Source organism: Notolepis coatsorum (assembly GCF_963971535.1).
Source record: "Notolepis coatsorum genome assembly, chromosome: 11".
Lineage (NCBI taxonomy): Eukaryota > Metazoa > Chordata > Actinopteri > Aulopiformes > Paralepididae > Notolepis > Notolepis coatsorum.
Window position 1 is genome coordinate 72,488,855 of NC_140175.1, and position 12,636 is coordinate 72,501,490.

The 12,636-nt window shown below is 41.5% G+C and overlaps 1 protein-coding gene across 1 annotated transcript in view; it reads left to right on the forward strand.

Annotated features, from left to right (window-relative positions):
* The window catches only part of LOC311237151 (phospholipid phosphatase-related protein type 1-like), a gene marked incomplete at both ends in the record, with an annotated part of 73,657 nt that extends 70,154 nt beyond the window's left edge, over positions 1–3,503 (forward strand). Inside the window, 1 exon segment of the mRNA XM_084324957.1 lies at positions 3,471–3,503. Within this exon segment, the coding sequence (XP_084181083.1) occupies positions 3,471–3,503 (33 nt within the window).
* Between the last annotated feature and the right edge of the window lie 9,133 nt (positions 3,504–12,636).

Below are 12,636 nucleotides of genomic sequence, written 5' to 3' on the forward strand. Positions count from 1 at the left end.
GTCTCTCGTTCATTAATGTATAAACAATGAATCTATCCCATCTGGCACAGTGGCCCAGCGGTAGCGCTCATGTCTCCCAACCTAGCGATCCGGGTTCAAATCCCCGTGTTTCCAATATGATTTTTTTGAATATAATATTAATGATTATACGCCAAAGTAGCCTGGTTTTAAGTTAAAATGTTATAAATCTACATGCATTGAGGATGTCATTCTTTATATAGCTCTCAACGTGCACCAAATTGAATTATTCCTATATTGCAAAAAGAAGGAAAAGACTAGGCGGGTATTGAACCCCGGTCGTCCGTGTGGAAGTCAAAAGAACAACCCGTTGGACCACATAGGAGATAAGTTAAACATTGACTATACATCAATCAATGGGCAAGAAAGCCGTCTCGTAATTCTGTATAACAGTTAACTAGTTATTTTCGCTAGCAAGATCTCATTTGATTATTCAATCCAGCAGGCAAGTTTAAAGAAATATAATCTGATTGATTGAGGTAATGAGGGACTTAGAATTAGCCTATAGATAACGCATTTAACTTGTCGGCGAGGCGATTGAGCCTATTGCAATCTGTCAATAAAGTCTTAAATCAATTAATCAATCAATGCCGTTGAGAATCAGGGTCTCTGCCATCGATACGTGCTGGCTTTCCACCTAAAACGGGAGCGCGCATCTAGCCTGACTTGAGCCTGACTCTCAAGTCTGGCTTGAGTTAACGAGACTGAATCCTGCTTTGTGAAACAGGAAAATCCCGGCTTTGAACATCGGGTTAACTGAAGCTGGATAATGGACATGTTGATCGACTTAGTTGAACCACGTACATGGAACGGGGCCCAGAGAAAGACTTTCGTCTTGTTTACATCATGGTCCCCCATTTTCAATTCATCATAACATATATGACACACATGACATACAGATAGACAATACTGCTACATCTATACATTTATGACATACCAGATTTACAAATACAGTATTGTTTGTGATACAAAAATAGTCTAAAAAAGAGAGTATATACATTTGATGAAGAAACTGTACATTGGAGGAGGTTGGGTAGGTGGGGTGGGGGGACTGTACATTGAAGGTGGTTGGGTGGGTGGGGTGGGGGTTGGGTAGGCGGGGTGGGGGGGGGGGTAACTGTACATTGGATTATCGACGAAACCTTACTTGGTCCCAAGAAGAGGGTCTTGTGTATTAAATAAAGTTTTCATTAATTCATTCACTCTGGATCTGGTAAATCCAGTAGCAATACACACAATTGTTAAGGGGATGCAGACCAGAGAAAGACGTTTGTCTTGTTTATATCATCAGGGTCCCCCATTTTCAATTCATAGTGACATTTATGACATACACAACATACATGACATCATGACATTTATGACATAGGGACATACATGACTTACAGGTATATAGTACTGTTACATTTGTCACATATACGATATGCAAATCTACAGTACTGTTACCCAGAGATCCTAACAGTAAATATATACATATGATGAGGAGGAGACTGTCCATTGTTGTTGTGGCATAATTGCGAAACGTGTTTAGTCCCTTGTTTGTATGATAACAAGCCGTTTAGTTCATGGTTCAAAGTAATGGCAAAAGGGTGCTAGCTCGCCATCAATCAGAAGCTAGCCACAAGACTTGCATTCACGCTCTCCAGCACACAGCCTCCCTGCCTGGCACAACAACCACAACAGTAGGGTCTATAGTCACAGTCAGGACAGTAGGCTCTACAAGTAGGCTCCCTTAAAACGCTAACGCTATTAAAAAAAAATACAGTGGAGGTTAAAATAAGAATATGACTTGGCCTGAAAAAAAGTTCAGTCAGGAGAATCTTTTTTGCTTTAATCCGTGCATACACCAGAGAGAAGAACGCAGATACTGCAGGGTTATTTGGTGTTATTTCATGTCTGACTGAGAGAGGCTGTTTAACTGTGTGCTGCACGTGTCCACATTGGAGTTTGTTGATGCATGGTTGTGTGTTGGGGTTTGTGTACCGTGTGGATTCATGCTTGTGAGTCAGTGTGTGTGAGTTCATTCATTTAAGCCTGTTTCCCCTGCAGGCGCCACAGTATCTGATTACATGTAGGAAGTGTTTGCAGCTTTCATCATGTTTAATATGTATCAACATGAACTCCAGCAGAGGCCCTGATGGTGCTCAGCTCATCTGGTATTCCTGTTAACGAGTTTACTAACAGATCGCATCAAATTCTGCACTTTTTAATTACGGATGGAGCGACGCTTACTGTAGTAGCTTTACCTGTATGAGCTCAGGGCGACTTCTGGTTCAAAAGGAAATGAAGTTGTGTTTCTTTCTTTCTTTCTTTCTTTCTTTCTTTCTTTCTTTCTTTCTTTCTTTCTTTCTTTCTTTCTTTCTTTCTTTCTTTCTTTCTTTCTTTCTTTCTTTCTTTCTTTCTTTCTTTCTTTCTTTTTTCTTTCTTTCTTTATTTTCTTACGTTCTTTCTTACACACAGAACTCCTGACACCTGCTCTCAGAAGTACATACCACACACATCTCTCTTTCTTAGTTTAACGGTTGAGTCTACACGGTCCTCATCCGGCAATGAGGACCATGTAGTCTCAACCACCCAATTACGTGCTTATTCCACATACTTATAAGTTACCACACTGTCCCTTTTCAAATCATTGAACATCTTTTTTTCTTTTTTTATATATATGTTTTTGTAGATTTTTATTGCGTTTTTACTACCGGGCAGTCCGGTAGAGAGAGAGGGAGAGGAGGAAATGGGAGACAGAGCAGGGGAAGACATTCGGCACAGAATGCCGGGTCTGGGAATCGAACCCTGGTCGGCCGTGGTGCGACGCAGCGCGTTACGTGGTTCGCCACTTGGGCGCCCGCCATTGAACATCTTTTAAGTTTTGCACATCTTTTAACAATCTAAACCGATCCGCACGTCACATCAATTGAATGGGAGAGATGCTTTCTTTAATCGATGTATCGCCATGACCTTGTGATGAACCTGACGGGCAGAGACGGTCCATACAGGAGGAGGTGGAGAAGGGGAGGAAGAGAGAGGACACTGAATCTTTCTCTCTCTCTCTCTCGCTCTCATTTCTCTCAAAAGCACTGTATAAAATCCTTTGAAATCTATGAACACTCGACACCAGGTTTACTTGCTTTCACTGTTCACCTCTGCTGGAAACACGCACGCACACACACACGCATGCACGCACGCACGCATGCACGCACGCACACACACACACACACACACACACACACACACACACACACACACACACACACACACACACACACACACACACACACACACACACACACACACACGCACACACACACACACACACACACACACACACACACAGTGAGCAATCCGGTCATTTCTTTCCATCCTAACCTTTCTTCCATTTCCTTGCTTTTTCCTTATTCCTGTTTCTTCCTCTTTTTTCTCTCTCCCTCTTTGTTTCTCTCTCTCGCCCCCTCTCTCAGAACCACTCGGCGTCGATGACTGAGGTCACATGACTAAGGGGGCAGCAGCGGGTCACGTTTGCGTCTCCACAGCACTTCCAGACACAGTGACGAGGACGCAAAGCCACCGTGGCTCCGAACGCTGACACACTCCTGATGTATCGTATCTAACGCACCTGAGGGGGGGAGGGAGGGATGGAGGGAGGGAGGGAGGTAGGGAGGTGGGGGTAGGCAAAATATGCCAAATTTCCAATGGTTTCAAACTACTCGATTTGACTCACCACCTGTACCTATATATATATATAGAGAGAGAGAGAGAGAGAGAGAGAGAGAGAGAGAGAGAGAGAGAGAGAGAGAGAGAGAGAGAGAGAGAGGGGAAAATCACCAAATATAACTTAACTAGTTGATACAGAGAGAGAGAGACCCACGTAAGGTAAACTTGAGCAAAGTTTAGTTTTACAGACATTTGAAAACATTTGAAGTGTGGGATTTTGCCCCCCCCCCCCCCCTCCTGCTAAAGGTGTGTTGTTTGTAGTTAGAGGATGGTGTTTTGTACATTTTGTATGAGCGAGTGCTGTAGCCTATCCCGATGGTGTTACATCTACACCCTTCCTGTCAAATCTGACTCACACTATGACATCACATCTCGTCAGGTGACTTGGCCTGTTTTTAATCATCACATCATATCCGCCCTCGGTCAGAAAAAAAACTGCTATGGAAAATAATCGATGTTGTTGTTCTGTGATACTTGTCATTTGTACAGAAAAGAAACCCTCTGCTCTTTTTATTTTTATTTCTTGTACATTTACTGACCGTGTGAGGTCATATTTTGTAAAGCCTTTTTTTTCTCTCTTCCTTTTTTGGTAATCTGTATGAATATTGCGATCCATTTGGACCTGTTTGCCTGCTGTGAACCTGGAAATGTTTTGGTATCAGTTTAGGTGTTTTGTGGGGGGGACATGACCCCCCCTCCCACCCCACCCCCACCCCTAGGAGGAAAAGATGAAGGAGAGGCTCTGATTTTGAAATCGGGGGATGATGGCAATTGCAAAATGGCCTCTTTATAGGCACTGTGTTTGGTTGTAAACTCACTGTGTGTGTGTGTTGTATCCTAATGTCTGAGTCTGGGCCGACAGGGCCAACTGACCTCTCTCAAGCCCCACCCTCTTTTACTGCTCCACCAATGATCAAGAAAAGGGCTTGAGATAGGTCAATTAAAACATGTAGTGAGTGACTGAATGTGGGGAGACACCAATACGGATACAGGCTAGAGGGTATTAGTATCGGGTTTTTCAGCAATACTAAAACTGTATAATGAAGAGCGATGTCAATCAAAGCAATATTTTCAGCATTTTTGACATGTAAAGATGTTCGATGTCTCAAATGGAGAAAAATGTATACTGTCTCAATTGTTTTTGTCCAGTGACCTCAAACTAATGGTCTTAATGGTCTGTAAAATCAACGGATCGGAATAGTACTCGCTGTACCGCTTAGTAAACCAAACGGATCGGATAACTACTCGCTGTCGGGACGATGCTTAAATGTGTAGTACTCAGAATCGGTATAAGCAAGTGGGAAAAAGTTAAATCGCTGCATCCTTAACTGAAAGCACAATTATTTAACCCAAAGCGGCAAGTCATTAAATAATAATAAAAAAAAACTTCAAAAGTATCACATGAATGTTATTTTGAGGGACATTGAGTAACTGCTAATGAGTAAGCATCGTCTACTGTAGCTATCCCCGCTTGGCCTTTTATTGGAAAACAGGCTACAGAATCCTGCTTCACTTTTCCTCCTAGCTGCCCCCCCCCCCCCCCCCCCCTCCCCAACAGTGGATTGTGACGAGATGTTGTGATTCCGTTTCCCCTCTTCGTCCCTATTGGACGGCATCCCCAGCATGTAGAGAAAACTCCAGATGTTTTATAGATATTCATGATTTGTATTATATTATTATTATCATTCTGATCGTCTTTTTCTTTACAAAAAAAAAAGAATCGCGTTTCATTTGAAACGCTGCATATATTTTTCTTGGTTTGTCCACAAAATAAATAGTCGGTAGCAAAACGTCAAGTCTCTCTCGCTTTCATTTCACATTAAACTACTGTATATCTTGACTACATACTGTAAGGTCCCCTTTAAACAGGGTCTATGTTCAATGTATTCATTCATACATGTTATTCTTGATCCATGATCTAAGACGGGCCAAAAATATTAGTGAACACAAACAACTCTCCCACATTTTTGTGCTAAAACTCACATCTGTCATGTCAGGTTAATGTCTGAAGCCACTCCATAGACAATGAATTGGGAAACATTGAGGACATTACGATAGAATAAAGCTCACTTGGGCCCAAAAAAAAAGAAGAAAACAAACATTCTGTGCGTTTACAAAATGTGTCTCCTTTATACTTGATGACATCACAAGTTTGAGTCTTGCCTCTCTGGTTTCTGGCTTTGAGAGAGAATAGCTCATGTTCACAAATATTGATTGAACTTTCAGACTTGTTGCCTGAACAATGCTCTGTGCGCGTTGCCTTGTGGACTCCTTGCATGACGTCACGGCATCTTGTGACGTTGTGAAACTCTGCCATCTTCATTTCAGTGGTGTTGCCCTTTAACTGTGGAGCATACATGACAGATACTCCTTTACTGCCCAGCGGTGTAGTCTGGCGCCTGGAGGAAAAGCACAAGATGCGCCAGAATCTGTTTATGTCCTTACTGTAAATTAGTATTCCTCCCTGAAAACGGTATTAACAGTAAACGGTAAACGATGGGATGAACACGCAATTAATCTGAAACTGTGTTTTGTTTTATTCCTGCAACCACAGTGAATCCACATAAATGTCAGTATATTCAGTGATTAATAGCTGCAGTGATCTATAATAAAAAAGTTATTATAGATCAGTGGGTATGACACTTGTGTAATGAGAACAGGTGCGTGTCTAGAATCTCACTATTACCAACCACTTCCCTCAGTATGCATCATACACTTCTCCTGAGGTAGTATCTCGTTGAGGCCTTGGGGATGCGCATTGCTGGAGCTCAAAGCAAAACGCCCCTGAATGTCAGCAGCTGTTTATTGTCAACATGGCCTCCTCTGGTTTGTTCACCCTTTGCTTTATTTGCCTCACTAGCATTGTTTCACTTTCAGGAGAAAAGCGGAGTGGAAAAGTAAAAAATAGCTGTTTCCCCATGAATCAGAGATCAGGGCTTTAAAACGAACACCTGTGCCCGTTGTACCATGTCGTCGTTGGGTTTGTTTGTTTTGTTTGTGCTTTGTAGTGATATACAAATCAAGTTTGACTTACTTTTACTTCCTTACTTTTTACTTAAACTAATAGTAGGCAATGGCCCATGTCTGTACTGCACCAGCAGATGAGGCCAGTGTACTACTCTGCAACAACCCAGAGACCAGCATCACTTCCTGCTCCTGAGTTGGAGAAACGTGGAAAGATTTTCTTCCCCCTCGTCGCAGGACCCAGACGTATCACAAACATACTATTGTTGTCACATGGGCACTGAAAGATATCACTGGTTTTCATTATGGTTATAACAGAAAGCACGTAAAGTACGTAGGTAAACACTTTTTAATTCTGGCAAAGTGGTGTTTAGTGTTTTATACTGAATCTGTATTAGACACACATTTCACTCCATTTCTGTATGAGCTCAGGGCCTGTGCCTGTGAGAGATGGCGAAGTCACAACAATAGATAGCAACTAGGGATGTCCGATATTATCGGCCTACCGATATTATCGGCCGATATTGGCATTAAAATGTGATATCGGAAAATATCGGTATCGGTTTTCAATTATTATTATTATTTTTTTACATTTCTATAACCTTTATTTACCCAGGCAAGCAAGTAAGAACAAATTCAGATTTTATTTATTGTCAAAAGTATGCATAATGTTGTGTTAATTCCACAACAAGAGATATGTAATGTTAATTACCTGAAATTATTCCATTTTGGGGGGGGGGGGGGGGGCCCTGCATATATCGGTATCGGTTGATATTTGTTGATATCGGTATCGGAAATTAAGAGTTGGACAATATTGGTATCGGTAAAAAAGCCAATATCGAGCATCCCTAATAGCAACGTAGGAGAGAAAGATAGAGGTGCGGGTCGCCTAGGCGGAGCTGGTCAAGGTTGGCATTCCTTAAGAGAAACATCAGGAGAGAGAGCTTTAGCCTACACTGTTGGTTCTTACGGTGGGAGTGCAGTTGAGTTTGGATAATGAGACGGACCACATCAGGAAGACAGACCTTCCCTCCTGTTGGAGGGGGAAGGGGAGCCTCGAGGAGAGCGAGCTAGGAGATAGGCCACACAACCAAGAGAGATTGAACTTATTAATTTTGTTTCTTATCTTTCCGCACACCTCTAAAGACTTTCAATTAGTTTTGCATTCTGTGTGAGACCTTTGTTTATGTAAATAACCTCCTTTCTGATACAACCTGGACTTTCAACGTTTTGTCTATGAATGCAATGGGGGAGAAGAGATGGGGTTTTAGCCAGTCAGCCGTGGGAGTACAAAAACCCACTGAACAATGATCAACGACAGGCTGAAAACCACCATTTTCTAACAGGACCCACCCAACCATAGTTTAGGAAACCAGGCCCTAGAGCAAGTGAAGGCCCAGGGCTCATCGCACCAACCTTCCAACCATGGAAAGGTTTCTCGTACAACAAGTCGAAGAGTCCTAAGCTTAGTATTTTGCTTGTCTGTTGATTCATGTCTGGTTGCTCCTCTGCAGTCAGGTATTCCTTTTAGCTGTGGCAGGCTGCACCTGCCATACCGTACATACTCTTAGATACAGGCAGGATTGTGTGTGTGTATAAAATGTCTTTCTTGGCTGTTCTGTTTTATTGGCCACATTTTCTGCCCAACTAAAGTGAAAGATAGTAGAAGAACCAAATAACATTTTGAGGGCTATCTCTTGAGTGGCTTGGTTATGTATTCGCCCTCTGGCTGCTTTTTAAACTAAAATGGAATGTTGAAATTGAGTGACCTTGTGTGATAAGCCATAAAACTACAAAGATATTACAAGTGCAGCTTCAATACATACATACTGATGTACAGTAAGTCCCTTACCACTAAGTAAATTGTTGTATCTCTGGTATGATACAAATCTGTCAGTTATTAGCCAATAAATTCTGTGAATGAATTCACGATAAAGAAAATAATATTATTAAAATAAATCAAGTTCCATTTCAAAATGAGATATCCACACCCAGGTCAATTAAGTATGTGACACACTTCGAAATGATGATTTACAAAGGGGAACTTCAATATTTCATTATCTGGAATATGAACTATCTACAGACCTTTGGTTACAAAATAGTAGTTTTCATAATGCAATAATATATATATTTGAAATATGGAGTAATGAATATCAGGTCTGAAAATAACATATATAATAAATAAATATATTTCTTTTAATTATCTGGTCACCCAGCTGTGATTACTGAGTTTATGGAGACATATACATTTTTGTGAATGTAATCCTACCTGTACTTTTGCCCTTTTATCTAGAAATCAATGCACTGCTACAAGATGCACAGGGCATCGTACATGTTTACAGATTATAAAGGACATCTCGACAACATCAAGTTCAAACCAGAGTGGTATTTTTTTAATAAACAGAACACATCCAAACCCAAACAGAGTCAATGCAAGAAAACAGAACAGGTTTCGGTCATGACAGCAGGTCCGGTTCTGAGTGCTGTGAGAAGAGAATGCCCTCAAACCTATATTCACAAAACATCTCAGAGTATGAATACTGATCTATTATCACTTCATGTTGTACTTTATATTATACATTCAGAAAATATGGGTTGGGACTAGGGATGTACCTACACTGGTATCAGATGACGGGCCTACAGGTTAAAACAGGACATCTGTATCAGAGAATTCCCTCAATACTAAAATCAGAAAGCCATACTGTATATGTAACATGACAGAAAGAAAAAACAACTTCGTTTTTTTTTGTGCATTCTTTCTGTATTAGTGCAGCGGAATCATCAATACAATGTGACCTATAACTAAGCACTCTTGTTTCTTTTGGACATGTAGTTGTTTCTGCTAATTGCTCTTGCTTATGAACTGTATTATTATTATTATTATATTATTATTATTATTATTATTATTATTATTATTATTATTATTATTATTATTATTATTATTATTATTATTATTATTATTATTATTATTATTATTATTATTATGATAATAAATGTTCTGTATTTATGATTTATCTATTGTTTTTTAATTGATTGTGTGTGTCCTTTTACATGTAAAGCCCTGTCCACTCAGCACCATTGAAAACGAGTCTCCCTCAATGACTCCCGAGTTTAAATATTATTTCTTTATATATTTTTTTGCAACTGCTACAGAAAAATGTGAGTACACAAGTTCAAGTTCAACTCAAGTTCAGCCCTATGTTACTCTATTTCATTAGCACTAAATGTGATTTTCCTTTTTTGCATTAGTAACTTCAGAATGTTATCTTTCAAAAGAGACCAGGCTTATGCATGTGCTATAAGCATAAAGTATAAAGATAAGCTTTGCAAAAGTATGCAGTCCTCAAAATCAAGAGAAAGAGTTCTGCCCACCTGTTAACTCATTGACCGCCACACTGTTTTCCCATCTCTACTCAATGGCGCCAGCGTTATTGACCATTTTAGCGATGTTTGTGGACCCATCGTGTTTTGTATTATAGCTATGGAGACAATACTATGGCTCATTTGACAGGCATTGTTTATAGTCCAACACTGACTAACCAGTTAATTTCTACATACTTTAGTTTGTGCGCTATTCCATGCTAAACATCGCCCCTTTCCAAAAGATTCCATGCTAAACATCGCCCCTTTCCAAAAGAATCCAGTATTTTTTCCTAGATCGTGAGATATGACGTGTTATATGCATTATACCCAAATCGGTCGGGTTGCTTGCCTGAAACTCCAAATATTTCAAAGTTATATACCATATATATATGCGTCTTCACAAAATCATCAAGGGGGGGGGGGGGGGGGGGGGTCGTTTTACCTCGAAACTGTGATCGTTTCCAAAAGCATGTTTTAGGTCCGGTAAAATACGGCACTGTGATCGGTACAAAAGCATGTTTTAGGTTAAAAAAATACCAGCAGGTTACCTAAAATAGATAGACCTTACCTCAGTCAGAAGGTAGTCCAAAATGAATAAATCCCAGTCGTCCCATCGCGATCGCAATTACTCATGTATATTGGGTATGGCTATCATATGGGAAACAATAGGTTTGAGGCATCAAATCTCCGGCCGATTGCTATGTCCTGATCCACTTTGAGGGGGAAGCAGCCGGAGGTAACTCAGTACTGGAAGACAACTGATATCCCCAGTTCAAAAGATAGGCGATACTGGCACCTGGCGGGATTCGATCGCCATTGCAATTTTTTATTTAATTTTTTATTTCTCTTTCTCCGATTTTCTCCCCGTCCAATTTAGTCACCGTGCCAATTCCCCCCCCTCCCCTACCTGGCTGCTGTATGCATGTTCTCCTACGAGTCGGTACAAGGGCGTCCCGAAGCCGACCTCACGCTTCCTCCGATGCGTGTGGCGACCGCCAGTGACGTCTTTTCACTTGGCAGCGAGGACTCTCATTGGTGAAGTGTAACGCGTGGGAGGGCACGCTATCTCCACCAAGTCCTGCCCCCGTTGAGCAGGCGCCGAGACCTGACCTCCACAACGCCAGATTCCCACCCACCAGCTTCCCACCCCCTAATACTGCCAATTGTATTAGTATGAATGACCAGCCAAGCTGGTAGCAACGCCGAGAGCTGGGCTCGAACCCAGCATCTCCTGCGTTGGTGATGAACGCAATCTCCGCTACACCACCTGACCGCCTCCATTGCAATTTTAACCTAGGCAGCGGTGCCAGGGAGACACAGGCAGCTCCGAGCGAGTGTTTAGAATGGGGATCAAAGGAAAAATATCTAAAAACGAGAAAACAAATTTTTATACTCGTTTTTGGTGCCCAATGAGTTAAGAGGTTAATCTCTCTAATGGTGGAAAATATATTATGGTATATCTCTTAAATTTTTCTCCATTGACCCAAAACTAACGGTCTGCGTTAGTCTATACTGGTACACATAATTAATCGGTACTCGTGGCGGCTGATACGAAAGGACTCGGAATCGGTATGGGTGTTGGCAGTGCATCCTTAGTTGGGACCTGTCATGGGTGACAGGAGAGCCACATGTTCACGAAGCCCGGAACCCCACACAAGAGGCTGTAGTATGTATTTGTCGTTGGGATCGCAAGCTGGAACCGGTTTATATAATTTCATCTAGGCCGAAGTATTTACAGTTCTCAAGTTTAGTTACACTTACACTCTCAGTCAGTATGATGAATAGAATAAAACAATCAACAATAAAAGTATTCCGGATCAGAAGTCGTACTCTGAGACGTTTCATACAGGCACAGGTTTCTGTAAGAAACCAGCGGCACAGGGATGAAGTGCAGGAGGAAGTAATTGTCCATAAAAGATCCATAAAAACGGAGTGGTTTTGGTTTTACTGTCATATAATCCACAAGACGGCAAGGAACCAAAGAAGAGAAAAAAATTCTCCTTCTCTTTTTTTTATATTTACTGACTGGCTTATATTGTCCCCAATGTATAGCAAATGTTGTCTGACCTCGGGACCAACCCCAACAATTTAAAATGCACTGTAAAATGTCAGAAATGCAAGTGTTTTGTCACTAGGAAAATAAACCCAAGTATTTCCTCGTTTCCTGATAAGAGATGTGGAGGTTTCGGGGCAGAACAGTGATGATTCAACAGGTGTAACCTGCCCGGGTTCAAATCCAGGTCAGAAACAGCCCTCTTGGTGAGTCTGGACACAAGACTCATGGTGACGTTGGTCTGTCAAACTTAAATCCTAAGGACTTGTATCCACATCGCATTTTTTCCTTCTGGCAGAAAAGCTCCGGCAGTATGCAGAGAACGATAACAGCAGCACCTTTCTTACAAGTTCAGAGGTTTTCAACTCAGAAAAGAGCTCAGAGCGAACCACGCACACACAAGAAGGTGGAGCGCAGGCGTTCAGAAAAAAGATTATGGACACAAGGCCTAGGGCCGAACTCTGAGCATCCTCTGATCTGTGTTGAAGCTCATCAATACGGCAAGCGGATCTGCACCCCAGGAGAGGAGGGGA